This window comes from Halichondria panicea, chromosome 15, assembly GCF_963675165.1.
Source record: "Halichondria panicea chromosome 15, odHalPani1.1, whole genome shotgun sequence".
NCBI lineage: Eukaryota > Metazoa > Porifera > Demospongiae > Suberitida > Halichondriidae > Halichondria > Halichondria panicea.
The window spans coordinates 1,714,471-1,732,322 of record NC_087391.1 but is presented as its reverse complement, the minus strand read 5'-3'; the positions used below and the strand labels follow the sequence as shown (position 1 = coordinate 1,732,322).

General features: G+C 42.5%; 2 protein-coding genes across 4 annotated transcripts in view; both read right to left on the bottom strand.

The window, feature by feature from the left end:
* Window positions 1-17,852, bottom strand: part of LOC135348752 (E3 ubiquitin-protein ligase RNF213-like) — a 59,791-nt gene that overhangs the window by 10,510 nt on the left and 31,429 nt on the right. For all 3 annotated transcript variants that reach the window (XM_064547062.1, XM_064547059.1, XM_064547060.1), the window contains exons 20-48: window positions 10,959-11,850; window positions 10,551-10,821; window positions 10,385-10,503; window positions 10,262-10,339; window positions 10,097-10,203; window positions 9,845-9,983; window positions 8,806-9,022; window positions 8,535-8,757; window positions 8,349-8,480; window positions 8,179-8,281; window positions 7,950-8,115; window positions 5,522-5,693; window positions 4,976-5,112; window positions 4,527-4,844; window positions 4,349-4,466; window positions 4,068-4,300; window positions 3,936-4,012; window positions 3,512-3,645; window positions 3,358-3,456; window positions 3,145-3,294; window positions 2,887-3,074; window positions 2,404-2,626; window positions 1,895-2,125; window positions 1,533-1,807; window positions 1,277-1,469; window positions 1,129-1,211; window positions 874-1,030; window positions 507-700; window positions 9-173 (exon numbers count right to left, since the gene is read on the bottom strand). In XM_064547062.1, coding sequence (XP_064403132.1) covers window positions 9-173; window positions 507-700; window positions 874-1,030; window positions 1,129-1,211; window positions 1,277-1,469; window positions 1,533-1,807; window positions 1,895-2,125; window positions 2,404-2,626; window positions 2,887-3,074; window positions 3,145-3,294; window positions 3,358-3,456; window positions 3,512-3,645; window positions 3,936-4,012; window positions 4,068-4,300; window positions 4,349-4,466; window positions 4,527-4,844; window positions 4,976-5,112; window positions 5,522-5,693; window positions 7,950-8,115; window positions 8,179-8,281; window positions 8,349-8,480; window positions 8,535-8,757; window positions 8,806-9,022; window positions 9,845-9,983; window positions 10,097-10,203; window positions 10,262-10,339; window positions 10,385-10,503; window positions 10,551-10,821; window positions 10,959-11,850 — 5,594 coding nt within the window. The remainder of the gene's footprint in view (window positions 1-8; window positions 174-506; window positions 701-873; window positions 1,031-1,128; window positions 1,212-1,276; window positions 1,470-1,532; window positions 1,808-1,894; window positions 2,126-2,403; window positions 2,627-2,886; window positions 3,075-3,144; window positions 3,295-3,357; window positions 3,457-3,511; window positions 3,646-3,935; window positions 4,013-4,067; window positions 4,301-4,348; window positions 4,467-4,526; window positions 4,845-4,975; window positions 5,113-5,521; window positions 5,694-7,949; window positions 8,116-8,178; window positions 8,282-8,348; window positions 8,481-8,534; window positions 8,758-8,805; window positions 9,023-9,844; window positions 9,984-10,096; window positions 10,204-10,261; window positions 10,340-10,384; window positions 10,504-10,550; window positions 10,822-10,958; window positions 11,851-17,852) is intronic.
* LOC135348849 (zinc finger MYM-type protein 2-like) lies at window positions 5,758-7,929 on the bottom strand. Its single transcript, XM_064547207.1, has one exon. It carries the CDS (start codon window positions 7,610-7,612, stop codon window positions 6,092-6,094), a length of 1,521 nt encoding a protein of 506 aa, XP_064403277.1. The 5' UTR covers window positions 7,613-7,929; the 3' UTR covers window positions 5,758-6,091.

The following is a 17,852-nucleotide window of genomic DNA, read 5'->3' as shown; positions in this document are numbered from 1 at the left end:
CAGTTTACCTTGTGTTTGAGAAATCTTGAATCCAGGTATTGAAATCTTCCAAAATATCACTCTGCCACTCTTCAAGCACAGAGGAGGTGAGAACAAAGTGCTTCTCAAGGCGGTTGATAAGGGGGGTAGGAAATTTTTCGTACACAGTGTCCTTCTCAGCTATCAGAATAAGCCTGTTTAGGGAAGCAGAATTTACTAGCTAGCCTGTGGGGTTGACAACGATGGCCATTGTGCACAGGAGGTATACATGTAAGCCATCAATTTAAATTTTACGTTGCTTTTGCGTTGCCGTTTATTTGCTGCCAGAAAAATGCTCAATGAATGCATGATAGCATTCATAACTACAATTACTATTGCATGCACGTGCAATGGGGAAAAAAGGGGCAAAATATTACGTTGGTTCCATTCAAAATATATACGCATGCGTTTTATGGTAGTTTTTAAAATTCAACGATTTAATGGCTACTGTAATAATTATTGTATTTTGGTTACTCATATTCACTCACTTGAAGTTAGGATGAACCCTGCACTTGACCCTGTGTGTCTGTAGTCCCAAGTCCACATAGCGCACTCCGCCAGAGTACATGTAGTACTGATTGAGAACATCGTAGAGACTTTCATAGAGATTCTCTAGATTCAGCAGGATGACTGTCCGCCCAGTCTCCATGCAAATCTTAATCTGATTGATGTTACGGCAAACCTATAGAAAGGAATAGAGTGCACCAGTACACAACCCATGATAATTAAGTATATAGTATATCAGTATATACACTGATGCATTTTAGGCTTGAACTACAAACTAAGTGTATATCATACGGCATGGCTAAGTAGCCATTAACGCAATTACATATTATGCCAGGCATGCAACTGTACCTGTGTGTACCCTTTATCCTTAGGGAAGCTGCTACCGAAGAGGATGTACGGTTGTGACGTGAGGTCTGAATCATTCGCCCCTTCTCCTCTCACATAATGTTTCAGAATGTCCAGAGCAGCGTAGTTTTCAGTCAGGAACAGCAGGTAGCGATTCTCACTGGATTTAGCAAGTGAACAGAATAAATACTGCACTGCTATTACATGCATCGCTTGCAAGCTATTCTAAACACTAATGGTATACAGACCAGACCTTACCCATGCGTGGTGGTGTCCTTGGTGTAAAGGCTAGTCTTGATCAGACCCAGTGGACTACAGTCAGGCTTCAATATCGACAACATCTGCAAAGGTATAGATCAATAATAAAAGCACACATCTATAGTAGCTATCTTAATAGTGGCAGAACCTTGTCATCCAGTCCACTGAAGTCTTGGTTGTCATCAAAGTAGTCAGTGATGGCCTTACTAAACTCTTCTAAAGGATTTATTTCCTTTGATTCTAATCCACCAAAGTTTCTGCGTATGGCATGATTCAGCTGGAGCCATGAGAGGGGGTGACCCCCAGACTTCTCACACATCCAGTAGAGCATCTTAATAAGGCTAGAGGGAAAAAACAATGGAGCTCAAGTGATTTTTTTTAATGAGATTTGAACATGAATATACCTATAAAAGTCTCGGAGCCCAAAGAACTGCCTCTTTTGTTTCTTACAAATGTTACAAACGTTCATATAAGCCTCAGACAAAGGCGCAAAGTATCTATGAAGTTGCTCCTTGATCAGTTTACCGTCTGCATTAGAGCAGATACCCTCAGCACTCAGTTCCAGGTCATTTTTCTCAGGGTCTCCCCTCGTTACCATGACACCACGGTTCATCTTGGCAGGGTCCAGAGCCCAGTTAGATATGCCAATGAAGGCCACTCTCTTCTCGCGCTCTACAGTCTGAGAGAAAGCATCCACAAGTGTGACCGTACGTATGTCGATCATACAAAGTGTGATACAGCACTAGAAGGCTTACACAAACAATACCTGCTGCTGATGATCTTTACCCGACCCATCTGTCCCGTCTTCTAGCAGAGGGTGCAATGCCTTGAGGGGCAGGGAAGGGGAGTCCTCAGCCAGCCCCACTTCGTCCAGCACAACCACTGACACATACTGTTTGATATCTTGTTTGGCTTGAAACTTCTCAGCTGCTTTAAACACTTCTATAACACTCTCTGGAGTGGAGAGCTGACTGCATTGATATGAGAACATGTGCACCTGCAAGGAATTCGACAATGTACACACATGCAGTCATGTATAAATTCCAAGGGAACATAATTATGTGATACACATAATTATATAACAAAAACACCTAAATACAGTCAGCTATATAAACCACTGGGCAAGAGGGTGAACCCAATAATTTGGGCCCGGAAACAAGACACCACCGTACAGAGGACGTATATCAGTGTTCGGGAGAACAACTGAACCCTCTCTCCAACACCGCTCAGCCCCTCTGCTGCCATTAACCACTGCTTACACACTGTTTTGCTCACCTGTTTGAAGTCCCTCAGTACTGGTGACCGTGATCCTGGTCCATGCATGGAATCTTGAATAATAGACTTAGCCAGAGACTTGGAACTGCCTGGCTTGCCCACCAAGAAGAGAGGGATCCTGAGCTCAATACAGATAGCCATCATAAACACATTCTCCCGTAGGGCTGCATTCTTAGCAATGTTAGGGCCAAGCACCATGTTGTCCAGCAAACCCTCCTCACACCTGCAGATAACGAGCAAATACAGCCCATCTCTCATAATTTCCCGTACAACACATTGAACAGGGTGACAGTTACAATAGTCTCGAAAGACTGCTAACATGGATATTATAGTCATTTCATTGCCTTAGGCTATCAATATAATTATATAACTGATACTACAAATTGTACGCTATTCACTAAGCTGGATAGCGTAGTAATTAACAAAATACTGATACATAATTATTATAACTATATCTATAATTATGACTAAAACCAAGCTGACCATCTTATCTCATCTCTGAATCGCTCATCTCCTCCGTGTAGAAGTAGTGGATTATTGAAACATGCTGCGATATGCTCTTCATAAGGTTCTCTGTCCTGTAGTCTAGCACGATAACACACACTTAGAGAGAGGATCAGTGCAATAGTAACATTGTTCAGACGAGGGGGAAGAACTGCTGCCTCATCATCCTACAGTGCAAGGTTGCATGAGAATATCATTGATACATAATTATTCCAGAGATTCCACTTGTATCCATACCTCATTATCACTGTCTACATACTCATTGTAGGCCTCTTCTGCTCTCTTGTTTATGAGTGGAGCAAACACACGATCCATCTTCTCGTAGAAGTACTCGAAGACAATCATGGCTCTCTCAACATCCCTCAGACTTACAAAGCTGCACTCATTCTGAGCAGGTATATATACATGTATATATATTACATGTATGTTGACGATAAATAAAGTAATAACCTTCTGGTCTCTCATGAATTTTTGAGATTTAGTCAGCACTTTTGATATGGCTGGAATGATGGCAGGACTCTCATTACACAGAGAGGGGTGTCCGTGCACCTACAAGGCAATGGCTACTAAACTGTACTCTGCTGAGATATAATTATATTCTCACATGATCCTTAACAATCTGACTGGTGTAGTCACATTCAGTAGCAGTGTTGAGCTGCCCAAAGTCATAGATTAGAGGGCACATACTAGGAGGCAGTTCCAGTACACGGTACACCAACTGACGCAGGGGAATTTCACCTAAGAGGTGGTGGTAGTCGCAACAATATTCATAGGACACAGTATACCGTATACAGTAGCGGAAAATGTTCACGTTTTTTTCGAGGACAGAGCAGTTAACGCAAAAATTAAAAGTGGGATAAACTCCCACACATGCACCGTTATTTCACAAGCAAAAGCTATTGGTGGGTGTGGTTTCTTGGCATTGAATTGGTATTGAAATGCGGATATTAGAAAACCCACGAAAATTTATACTGAGGCCTCTGGAGCCAAATAGCGAAAATTCCCCGTTATGCGGTATCTTTTCTCACCTAGCTTCTGCTGAGTCTCTCTCACATAGAAGCCCAAACCAGCAACTTCCAGCTTTCTAATCATCTCCTTTGAATGCCTGTAGAGAGGGTGCATGGTATTCTAACAGAGCCTTCTACAAGACATGCACTCACTTTTTGTATGGGTTGCAAGCGGCTATGAATTTGAGGTTATTGGACAACGGTTGGCCATTAATTCTCCGATCACACATGATCTCCTTGATGAGTCCAATACTGTCAGTGGTGTTGGCCTCGTCAAAGAACACCACAGTGCTTAATCTGGGGTCAACTGCCTTGTTGGTTCGAGCCGTTTCTTCAGCGTACTCAACAAATTTGGTGACATCTAGGTCCGTTATCCCACCATGGATCTGTGCAAAGTTTTATGATTGACCACTAACTAAGGGTATACACGGTACCTTTAGTATGAGCATGTTCTTGAGGTCCCTGCCACCCCGTGCCAGGTCACACATGTAGCGGATCAACCTGGTCTTACCACAGCCTGTTTCACCCATAATCACCACTGGGATGTCACACCTGTGTCGATATATACATCATGACATTCAGCAATAATTGCAGCCAGTATTCCACACACACCTGAATCTCATCTGGATGGCCAGCATCTTTATAAGATTATCCGTAGTGAATACGTAGGTGCCATCGGGATCGTCAATGAATTTAAACCCCATGACAGTTGTTATCTTGGTGATCATTTGGGCTTTACTCCACCCGCGATAGTCCTCATCGAAGTTGACCCCGTTCTGTTTGAGTCCAGTGTAGAGCTGTTGTGTCATGATTGCTGACTCAAGCACTGTTTTATGAGCTGGATCCACAAGGTCTCCGTTCTGTGTCACCTTGAACCCAACGAATGTGATGCTCACATTGTCTTCATTGAAAAAGATATACGGGTGGGAGCTAAAGGTGTAGAAAAGTGCAAGGTGGTAATATGTGTGTGGAGGGTGTTACCATATAGGGAGAGTGGATCGAGGTACAACCAAGCACATACTGTAGTAATTAATGTATACACAAAAATACTATAAACATACTTTTGCTCCCACTGCCTTCTTTCAACAATCTGGTACTGCTCCAGCTGGTCATTATCATCAGCCGCAGCAACAGCTGGCACACCTTCCTCTAGATTCTCCCTGGCCAGCACTCCCTCCAGAGAGGGTGTTGAGAAATCCTGCATGGGAATTAGAAGAGTTGGAGTATAATATAGTGTTAGCAACAATTTGGGTCCACAATATGGGGTCTCAAATAAAAGGCCAGGAAGCATAGAGAGGAAGTAAGGTCATGCAGCTCTAGCTCAGGGCAGTTACAACATAGAGGACATAATTATGTAAGGGAAAGATCGTCTTTAGATACTATCAGGAGTGCATGAATTATTCATGCACTCCTGATACTATATAATTTAGAATAAAATGTTTGAAAACACTCAGTCTCTTTCGATACCAGTGTCATAATTAGGTTAACCCATAATTATATGATTAGCATCAAAGATTAAGTGCTTTGCACCTTTTCTGTGCCCAACTCTACTAACATGCGAAACTTTGTTGAACACTTTGTCTATACAATTATACAAAATAACGCACCTGAGACATCCTGATCATGAACTTGACCACAAATCCCTTGAGACCAGACATGACATCACCAACAAGAGCCTCGTTACAGAACACTGAGTTCTCACACAAGTTGAGTTGAATGTCCAAAAACTTTACAAAATAGTGAATTTCCGCCCAGCTGGGGTCTCTGATACCACACTTGCTATAGGAGGTTACATAACAATAGTAAATAAACACACACCCATGCATACAGCCAGGAGCACATAAAGAGAAGGAGCATCTAACTCCCTACAGATACTCAGAATAGCTGTTGTCTAAGTGGTTTTAGAAAATGCTTGTAGTAATACTGCAATCTGATTGGTCACTGAGAGGTCCATTATTTCACTTATAGACCTGTAACTGTCAGAGGTCTTCTAAGTAGGTCTATTACTGATTAAGCCTACAGGCAAGATGATGTCAAGATTAACTTGTATGGAAACATGGAATGCATAGCAACATAATACATAAATAACAAATACATAAAACATAATACATGCAAATGCACAAGTACATATATACGGTTCGTACAGTTTGAGGTCTAGTATCATAAGAGTAATACGACTATGTGTTGGAATAGTGGAAGTTAATGGATATGTTAGAACATGAACTTAAGTGGAATGCTCCTGCATGATCGTTTTTCGAGCTGGAATGTTGTGGTGCACTAACGTTTGACGTCACAACTTGTGAGCAAGAAGAAGGTAGTGTTGGGGATCTTGTCAGACTGAGAGGAAGTGCTGGCATAGGTACGAACGGCTGTTTGTTTGAAGCTGGTACAAGGTCCATACAAGGTTTTTTGCCATTTAAAAGATCCGAAATGTTCTCCTGTTGCTCACTGGAGGTGCGTTTGTAGCTTCGTATGCCTTCGATACTACGGTGTCCAGTGCGCTCCATCACTAACTGTTCATCAACACCGTTCGAATACAGTCGTGTTGCTGTAGTCGCTCGGAGAGAGTGGTTGGTTTTGTAGCCAGGTATTCCTGCTTTTAGACACATATTCTTAACAATATCCTTAAGAGAATTGTGGCCCAAAGGTACTTTCGAAAACCAGCAGTCATCATTTTTTGGTTTTGCCAAAGGAGTGAGGTAGAGAGCATTACTGGGGCGTTCTGGTAGGCAAAGAGTGCTGTACTTTTGAAATAGTCGTACAAAGCATCTTGTTGGATTCTCGATATTTGAATGGTGAACAACTACTTTTTGCTTGTGTTTGCGGCCTTTTAGCCCACCTGGGTGGTTCTTTGAGATATCTTCGGTGTATCGAAGACAGGATCGTCCTTGAGGATTGTCAAAAACTTCAATTTGGCAAGGAATGTGACGAAGCTGACGATGTTCACCTCCACTACGAAGAGCAAAGTACAGCCAATTCATAAAAGCCATTGTGTTGAGTAGAGCTGCAGGACAGTGGTCACCTAGCAGCTTTTTCTCCCACAAGAGCTCTTCTTCTTGCATAGAGAGGGGTTCTGCTTGCTTCCGTGTAGAACCTAGTCCAGTAGCTTGGAGTCTCTTCATTTCTGCATCAAGAGATGAGCGAAATTGTGCGAATTCAGGGTCTTTGAAGAAGTCTATCTCCGGTTTTTCACACTGTTGACGAACGTAACGCATGATTCCACATATGAGATGATAGAGTGTGTTTGGAGCGTATTCAGTTCCTTTCTTTGTTCTAACTTCCAAGACAAATCGACATAGCCAATACTGCATTTCTTTCTTGTCAAGTCCCATTAGTGAAGGAACAACAACATCAGTGAGTATTTTACGGTTACTTGCCCAGTCATGCCACAATTTCACACAATATGCAGTGTCATCTCTTGTTTTCTTTGGAACTGACTCAGCTCTAGCCTTAGTCACAGCTTCATCTGTTGTTGGAGGTGCGTAACGATTTTGTGGCACTTGCACATGCATGGGCTCTTCTATATTGCTCATGCGCAGTAACTCTTCAGTCACACTGGATAAAAGGGAAGGGCTTTCAAGTTCTGGTGTTGAGCAGCATCCCCAGCCATGCCATTCCTTTCCCAAGCAGTGCGAATTTCTGCAAAAGTCTTCTTTGTTAGCTCTTAGTTGTCTATTAGCATCGTCCGTGCTGTCCATTGTGACTCTAGCTGTTCCTATAATACAGACTGGCCTACACAGGTGAGTAAGCGCTATTCTAAACAAGTTATAGGCCTCGTCCACGGTCACTATGGAGTTTTGAGACCCTCAGGCCCTCAGTCTATAACTATTATGTAGTAACAAGTATACAAATTGACAAAACCACAACACAGCAACATTTCTCCGAACATCATTATAAATATTGGTAATGATATTCACATATTTCACAACTACCATACATGGAGATATTTGGTCAAACCACTTAGACAACAGCTCAGTTAGATGCTCCTTCTCTTTATGTGCTCCTGATACAGCTGACTTAACAACAATTACTTACCTGAGAATAATCTTGAGGCAGTCTTGTACCTTGCCCTCAACTGAACCGCCCTGGTAAGAGAACGTGTCCAGGTTATGACCACCTGCATGCCTCCTGAGGTACTGATACACTCTCTGAATAGTGGCCCCTTTGAACTCATTATCATCCATACCAAGCACATCAGCACCTGCACGATTAGATGTGTACGTGTGTGAATAGAGTCTCTAATCACTTCAGCTATATCGTTTACCTAGTTGCTGCTGTCTCGTTAGAGCCACATCTCTAGGGCTTGTACAATGAACAGTAGGTAGTAGATTGAGCAGGTTAAGAGTTTGAAAGCTCTCTTGATGAGTCTAAACAGCAAACAAACAGGACATGCATGCACTGAGGGGTTCAAATTTCAACTATATATACACTCACAGTTTTCTCGGGTAGGGTAACCTCCACTATGTAGAGGTGACTGGCATGACTCCTCCACACTAGCCCTCGGCTGTCATTCAGCCCACTCAGAATGAGCAGCGAGAACAGAATACAGTCTACCTCAGCCAATACCTGGTGCAAGATGCTCGCTATTGACTACTACACAATTGGCCTAAAGGTACTTACCCGTGGTGCAATGTCCAGATGATAGATAGTACTATTATCTCTCCCTGCGTAGTTTTTGAAGTAGTCCATGAGTGTGTCAGCTGTGACCACTGGCCCGTGGATAGGAATAGTGACATGAACGCCATCGTTCGATATGGCCTTTCTCAAAGATGCAGATATCTTCTTAACGTACAGGGATTTTCCCATACCAGAGCGGGTGGAGGATACCACACGAACACAGGAGCTATAAGGGGAGGTTTATTTTAGCAATCAAATTCATACAAAACCTAACTTTTCAGGATCCACCATGGAGGCCCGTTGGTCTGATATGGGTGTCACCTGACAATCCAACTCCATGTCCATTTGGTGCACAAAGTGTGCCTTGAGATATTCCCTACAATTATCTACCACCAGCGTGGGGACCACTTCTCGTCGGTTAAAGTGCAGTCGTGAGATGATGTGCGACGTATCCTCTTTCTCTTTGCCACATATCACGACCAAATGATAACCTGCAGCAGAGGCAGGGTTCTATCTAGGATTAATGGTTTGGGGGGAAGACAAATTAATTAAGGGAGGTTCGGGGCGACGTCCGATGAGATTTTTTTTAGCTTCTCAGAACTTCTCAGATGTAATTTGAATACCATTTACCTTATCTAGTTTCAAAATTTGCCGACTATAGTGTAGGGGGAGAAACTAGACTGTTTGGGGGGACTTAAAGGTTTCTTCTCAAGTTTTTAGGGGAAAAACTTAACCCCCCTCCCCCCACTATAGAACTTTGAAGGGGATAACAGACAGTAGTGTACAAATAAAGAGTAGCATACATTACAATACCGTATTACTAGAACGTTTTGCGAGCATCAAACATTTGCGAACTTGCGATGGTTGATTAATTCGCAACAATAAAATCCGCAAAACCTAAATTATTACTAGTAAATACACACGATCCTTGCCAGAACGCAATACCGTATAGCGTGTAATTTTCGTGGGGCAAAATATTCGTGGTTTTCGTGGTTGGAGGTCTGACCACAAATATTTTACCCACGAATGAAGCGACCTTGCCTATCTTTACCTGCAGTGCCAGCTCCAACCACGAAAATATTACCCACGAAATGTCTCAATATTGCTGAACCACGAATATTTTGTCCCCCGAAAATTACCCGTTATACGGTAGTTAGATCGCAAAGAGTCAACTTTTCTGCTGACTTGGTTCATTCGCAAAGGTTTTTCACCAGCAAAATATTCTAGTAATACGGTAAGTTATATACCCACAGACATGTAAAGCGGCAGCAGCACTCACACCAAGAAAGTTTCTATACACACAAGTCACTTACGCGTCTTTCCCTGAGACAGCTCCTCCAGTGATCTGAGAGCAGCATCGCAGACCTGGTAGGAAAGCCTCTCAGCATGAGCCAGACAAAATACTCTCTTGTATTCAGGGTCATCAATGGCGCGTCGCCACAGCAGACTGACCTGGATGTGGGTGAGGGGAAGCATATAACTATGGTAGGATAAGGTTGGTGTTACAAAAATCTTATTGTTACATTGTACCTACAGTGATTTCAAAATCTGTAAACAAAATTTACCTCTTCAGTGGTGGTTCTACAAGTACAAAGAAGGACCTCCTCTTGTGTGGGGAGTGGGAGGGTGTGGTCTTCTGTGTACAGGGCCAGCACACTACTCAGTACATCGTCTAGAAACAGAAGAGGACAGTAACTGCACATGTACCACACAATTCTAATTATATGTACCTGGTGCTGTAACCAGAAGATTGGGATGTCCAGCATTGAGGTAAGTTGTGTTAAAGCTCCTCTGTTGATCCACAGCACCTGAGTTTTCAAGTAATTTTTGATTTAGTAAAGGGGTACAGTTACCTGGTACAAGAGTGCTGATACTTTTTAGCACGCGGCCTAGGTCATCAAGCGGCAAATAGCTGCTACCGGCATCAGAACCTCGATGCTCTATGAAATGATCTTCATCAGCCTCAGCAACCCTGGAAAACACTCTGATACTTTGCATGTACATTATAGTGTAACTTACTGGTCTTCCATCCAATTTGGCTCTTCCTCCTTGCTTTTGGAGTGCACAAAAATTCCAGGTTGGGCCCCTTCTCCCATCTCTCTAGCATCCAGTAGCTTTATGGCTTCCTGCATGTCTCCCAGGGATTGTTCTATAGCCTCCACACAATCCTGGAGTTCATAACCTGCTTCTACTAGCTCCTGCACTCCCGGGTGACTCTCATCTACTGTCACCACTGTCTTAATTTGGAGACTAAAGTTAGAAAGTGGCCCTTCTAGTTCAGCAGCAGATACTGCAAGGGTGCATGTGTGTGTGTGCGCGTGTGTGTGAATTGGGCTCAGGTATTTTTACCCATGCACTAGCCGAGTACTTTAATTAAGCTACAAAATGAGGTGATTATACTTTATGACAAGAATGCTAATGACGCACCTGTGCTGGCTTGTGACTCTGACAGAACTCTAGTTGTGTCCATGCCCTTATCAGAATCTGAGTCGTCAAGAGGGTCATAGATGTCGGTCTTATCTTCCTCCATCTCAAGCGGGCCCACACTACGCTCCTCGTCTGGTGTGATGTCCTCATTACTAACACACCACGGTTCTATGTCATATATAGTCGCCTCCTTGCCACACTCCTTAAACGCTCTCAGTACGTGCCTTTTAGAATAGCCGAAGAAGTTAACACAATGTGTATATGTTTCCTGTTGATGCTCAGTTAAATTCTCGTACATGAGTGAAGGCAGTTTGAGTGCTGCTGAGGGTGATGAGATAAACTGTTGAGGATCTTGTTTTTCAAAAGCAGGAGAGGATTCCATAACTTCGACATCGGTGGGTGTAGTTATGGCGGTAGCAGTGGTGATGGCTTCCATTTCACCATCATAGTCCATTGGCTCAGGTTGTGTGGCATGTGTGGATGCCTGCATTGCGTCAACTACCACCCTACTGTCAACTTGTGGGGAGATACTCTTCAGTAGCATTAGCACATTGGGTTTCACAATGTGGGTTGCATTGGACTGAGTGAGCATGCCCAGTTCCTTTCTCAGCTGGAGAAGTTGAATCGTGGTGAAGTAATTTAGTTCGTAGTACTTCCCACGAGCATTGTTCACACTGTCTTTCCAAGCAATCAACTGTCTATCCAAGGCCCTAATGTAATTCTGCAAGGTAATCTTTGCCTTGGCCTCATTAAATTGGACGTCATCGTCTCCAGGTTGGTTTGCAATGAAGACGGCACATCGAAAAGTAAGACTAACATCAGTGTAGGTAACTTCTCCAGCTTTTTGCAGGTCAAGGTAGAGCTCAGCTATTCTAGTAGCACTGTGCAGAAGCTGGAAAAAGAAATAAAATAAGTATTAATGAAAGCACAGTGGCCTCATGCAGACATCAAAATTGATTTTTTGCTTCGCAAATTCTGTCGGGTCTCAAATTTACTGCCTTCCAGCGCATGCGTATTAAACAATCAAATGGGTTGGGTTTAAAAGAGAGAACTCTAATGTATTTACTTGATTAAACGCCAGGGCGTTTAACTCCTAGCAACATCTGTAGAGGGGGCGTTTAAACGAGATGGGGTCTTATTCGAAATGGGCGTTTATTGTTATGTCTACTTCAAACTCTTGCATAGCAGCAGTTATTATGGCTGTTGCCACAGCTCTCAGCTTAAATCGTATATAGGAGTGGTGTTTCTCCCTCTGTGTCGGCTCTTCACCATCATAACTATTGTTCTATGCTGCATGCCATGCTTGCAACTTGGTACTTCAGCTCCACCCACAGTGCCACGCCCCATACATGGGCAATTATTGACAAAAATAGAGCTTTTTTAGCCTCTACACGCTCTCCTTTTTCTGTTGTTTATCACAATAAGATAAAATACTGTATTAATCGTTCAATGAGATAAAATACGGTATTAATTGGAGGAATAAAGAAAGAAATAGACGTAGAGTTAGAAAAAAGGAGAGCCTGTATCGGGAAGTCGCGTGAGGGTAGAAGGGTGGTAGAAGGGTGAAAATGAGCGTGGGCATGCTGAGCTAGAGATGTTGGACTGCCCACGCAGATATCTATGACTAATAAAACTTTGCCTGAAGCAAGCTGGACATGGACTTGGAACTGGAAGTTTGCAAGCACTATATAGCTAGCTATACCTTAGGCTTAGCTAGATGATCTACTAGTCTAGATTGTGAATTTGTGTGTTCACACTATCACCTTTTCTTGTGTCCTTCTACATGCTATAGTCTATAGTATAGATTAGTCATCATTATCATATAGCAGGTAGCTACTGCCACCAGATCTGGCCACGCTGGTTCTCTGATCTGACTTGCAGCACAGCTTGGTGGTTGTCTCAGTACAGTTTTATTAACTCTGAATGCGTGGGAGAATACCTTACGTCACGATTGTGGGCTACATATCGCCCACGTTTATAAAAATCCTTGTGGATCACGCGATTTCCCAAACCAGGCCTTACTTTTTCTTAACTGTATGCCCATTTCTTTCTTTGCTGCCTCACTATGTCCTTCTGGATGAACAGTGACAACAGCAAGAAAAAGTAAGGCCTGGGAACGAGGCTATGTACATTGTACAGTAGTTGAGAGTCCTTGATGCTCAGTGCTCAAATCAGGATGGATCTACACATGCATGCAAGAAGGAGAGAGGCTATAGCAACTACTCTGAGTCACTAGAAAGATCTAGACTGAGCTTAAACCAGGCATGTTATGTTTCAAGGTTCTCAATGGCATGGATTCAGTTCTCAGAGAAAAAGATGCAAATCAAATCTTATATTTGCAGTACTGCCACTTGAATATGGAATGCTGGTTTTAGGTATAGATGTAGTACTAGTAGGAGACATCCTTGAAGCTAAATATCTACAACTCAGCTCTTGTTTCTGTACAACTACCCATGGAACTTCTCTCTCTTTGTGATCTTCTGGGATAGTCTAGGGCACAAATAAGCCATTATTGTCAGTTGCATTTAGCTGGAAACTGCAACAAGTTGGGCAACAATGCATAACTATCTTTCCTTCTTTTTGCCTCCAATTGACCGCAGCGGTTAACACGCCAAAAAATCTTCGGCGTGTCGACACAACTTGTACATAGGAAGTTCACCAGACCCATGTTATCAACCTAGCGTTCAAATAGAAAATATCCGGGGCTGGCTGCGCGAGACTAGCTATAGCTAGCTTCTTTAATTTAGCATGCAGTCAGTTTCATTTGAAGCAGCTAGGTGTGGCTATGAATTATTTCTTGCACATGCGCAATGCACTGTGCAACTGAATAATCTAGGTTGATTGAGAGCAGCAACTATGTCGCAGAAACTGGACCACTATTTCTCAAGGCCAAGATCTAGTGCCAGCTTGCCAAGCTCTAGTACTGCAGCCTGAGTACTGATGAAGAGCCAGCAAAGTAACTGATCAGCTACATTATCATATACATTGCATTGTAGTTATGTGTAGATAGCACTGTAAATAACGAGTGTTGCAAGCGCACGCTTGCTAATGCCTCTCGCCATGTTTTTGCTTTCGCTCAAAAGTATTAGAGTGTTATAGAAGAGGTAAATAATTTGCAATGTGCTTTGATTGTTTCGCAAGAAAGGGTGTACAGTTAATAGTGTATATACTGTGAGTTTGTCAATGGCACAGAGTAAGAGAGAATTTAAGCACAGACAGTAGTATAGCACAGACAGTATAGTATATAAACAAGCAGAAAGTGTGTATCTATCTATCTTAATACTGAGAAGAAAAGACTTGTGTACATGTATCTACTGTTGACTTGTGCACATGAATCTATTGTTATCTAGTCTATATTGTATCATTTGTGTTGTGGCTTACCGCTATACCAGGACCTCAGTCAAGAAAAAGAACATGAAGAAGTAAGTTGATTCTGCCACTAGATTCTCCAACATGTGGGGGGGGAGCGCGCATGCGCATTGCATCCACAGGAATAATTAAAGGGTGTGTCCAAAGAGATCAAGTTCACAATGGCTACTATAGCTACCATACTTCTTCTAAATAAGGCGCCTCTTTTTAATAATTACGATATGAGCAAGGGCCATAATTAGAGACAGAAAAATTAGATTTGGTCCAGGGAGGCGCGTATTTAGAAGGGCGCCTTATAAATAGAGGTTATTTGAACAATCTTGGTATCCTCGATTCCAGGCTTCATTCTCATCATCCTCAAGCTTTCTGAAAAAAGATGTGATGTTAGCCTCCATTTACAATGCGCCACCAAAAAATAATCTCTCTAGCCACGTGGAGCTCTATATGGAGACTTTAAAATTACTTTTCAGTCTGGGTGGCGCCTTATTAGAAGGGCGCCTTATTTAGAAGAAGTACTGTAGCTGTTTTAACAGATCTTTTCTGACTCTTGTAGCTAATAAAAAGCTAGCGCTTTAGTGCAAGGCTAACTCATGTGTTGAATAGAAAGTTTGTGCGAACAGATGATGCTATGAAAGATTCTGAAGAGACTGCAACAGCCTTCAATGTGAGTCAAACTAGCCATAACTCGAGAAAGTTGCTAATCCACGAATCAAAATTCAAGAGAACGTGGCTAGAGCCTATATAGAAGCTGTTATTTTTCGTCGCATTGCAACCGTTGAGCAGTTACAGTTCCAGACACACACACAGACACACAGTCAGCTTTTACCGTATCCCTCGTGCGGCTATGCCTCGAGGCATAATTATTATAGCAATGTTTCATGCCAGAGGAGGGAGGACACGATTAACCTTTAGCTCTAATTAGCTAATTATTGCGACCTTTCAATTACATTCTTTGAACGATTCATCTTTTCTTTCTTTATAACCTCTACATATTGGGACACACAGAAAGTACTGTAGCATGAGTGACAGGCAATTCTTGCAGGTACAGAGCAAACTACAAAAATAAAGGGGTGCTAGAAGCTGAGACTAACAGTCTCATTGATGTTCTTCATGTTGGAGACACTCTGAACTAAACAATTCCATGTTCATTGTTGCAGCTTTATCACAGAGACAGGAGTGCCTAGCCGGGCCTGGGGTGCTTCTCACAGGGATCTTGGAGACAGGAGTGCCTGGGGTGCTCCTCATAGGGATCCTGGAGACAGGATTAAGAGTGCTTCTCACAGAGACAAGATCAGAGTGCCTGGGATACTTCTCACAGGGATCTTAGAGATAAGAGTACTTGAGGTGCTATTACCTTCAGATCCTGACAACTTGGCCATAGGGGTATCTCCAGTAGGAGAAAAGGCTTACTTTGCTCTAGCTCTTGTGTCTAATATGTAGAGGTTATAAAGAAAGAAAAGATGAATCGTTCAAAGAATGTCATTAAAAGGTCGCGATAATTAGCTAATTAGAGCTAAGGTTAATCGTGTCCTCCCTCCTCTGGTTTCATGCCAGAGGAGGAATGCCAGTGTCAAAAGGTCACTAATTAAAACACCACGTGGCCCTATGTTTTACATGTAAAACTGAGTTTACCCTCGCGCCCCTGAGTTTATACACCATCAATAGCTTGATCCTCTTTATAATCACAACAGAAATCGGTTGAGCTATCGCGCCCCAGAGGAATCAGCTTGAGAGAGGAGATCCAGGATTTAATTGCAACCTTTGACCTTTTATTGCATTCTTTGAAACCGCAAGATATGGAAATTAGCCTTCCGTGGCTAGGGTATAAATTTTGATGTACTGGCTTGCTGCACTGGGTAGATCTAGCTAGGTATAGTAAGCTTTCCAAGCAGGCAAATAAAGAACAGAAGCGCTAAGCTGCTATAAGCAGCAAAGGTCAAGAACCCAGAACAAGAATGTTTATTAAACGTGACCCTATTGACCCTGGCGTTCCTCCTCTGGTTTCATGCCAGAGAAGGTCGGACATTACTTGAACTTTCACTAATTATGACCTTTTAATCACATTCCAGGCCAAATTGCTTTTCGTTTTTGCTGACTCAGCAGTAGAACGTGAATCTAGGGCGGATCTAGCTAGTATGGGTATTATGTGCTGATAGGGTTAGGTCCAGTAACCATCATAGACACCAAACACAACTAGCTGTCAACAGATTCAACCGTGCAGAAATATTGTCTCATGAATCAGTCGCCCTCTATAACATAGACTCGTGATTAGGCTGCCCAACTTTTAGAGGGCGGCTAAAATAGAGACTAGCAGAAGTACAGTAGACGCTACTGCTGAGTCAGCAAAAACAAAAAGCAATTTGGCCTGGAATGTCATTAAAAGGTCATAATTAGTGAAAGTTCAAGTGATGTCCGACCTCCTCTGGTTTCATGCATAATAATTATTACAAGTAGCGAGTCCAAAGGTCATTCAATTACGTGACCACCTTTTCATTCAAAGTACGGTGTATATATAGGTGCCGGTGCCAGAGGAATGAATAACTCCCCGGTGGGAGTGACCCCCCAGTCATTCCTGCCTAAGGTGTGGGCCGGACTCCCCCAGGAGTAAATGACTCCCTATGCGCATGCCCGCCAATGTGACCTGTTTCCATTTTAGAGCCAGGATAAAGAGCAAGGTTAGTAGCAAGGTATAGTAATGAATAGTAGACAGCAAGTGACAGCTGGAATGTATATCTATTATGCATATGAATGAAGAGCAAGGTTGCAAGGATAATATGGGAAAGAACTGGAGCCAAGTGCTGAGCTGCAAATCGCCCAAATGTACAAGCACACAATGGGTTGTTACTGTCTGTGGCCTCTATTCAGCAGCAGAGCATGCAGTGGCAGCAACAACTGTGGTTTATTTGCTATTGCCGCTACATACCACGAATTGCAAGAGACAATTTGGATCACATCATCCAGACAACATGAGGCATCATCTTGTACGTTGTTTAGAAGATTTTCGAAGTCAAAAGAACTGAATAGCCGCAGGAGACCAGAGAGGTTTTCTAGTATTGTGATTACTATAATTATACTGCCCTTGTCTCCGCCTACGATGAAATGATACAGTGTAATATGTGCAACTCGTAGTATCATTATACGTATTCAATAGTTTTGTTCTATAAATATAATTTTTAGTCTTTTGCTATCTTCCACTGTTGTTTTTGTTTTTCATATAATGTAATAATTATTGTGATGGATGTTGTTGTTTCAAAATTATATTGCTTTGCAGTGGATGTGAAAATGTGAACAGAGTGTTTGACTAAGTGAAGTAACGATAGCTAAGGAACATCAGCTATAATAAAACCTATCACTTGCAACAGGCCTCTCACAGATAACAGATAACAGTCTTGAACTTGAATCTTTACTTGATTGTATATAGTATAGTCACTGCATGCAGTCTTTTGAGGATGTACTTAGTAGCCCTCGACCTCCGCTGAAATCTCTAAATTTAGGGGGAGTCATTTTTTCCAGAGGGAGTCATTC

Bases quoted from the DNA above. Each gene is read 5' to 3' on its own strand.
- LOC135348849 (XM_064547207.1), bottom strand. From the start codon at position 7,612: ATGGACAGCACGGACGATGCTAATAGACAACTAAGAGCTAACAAAGAA.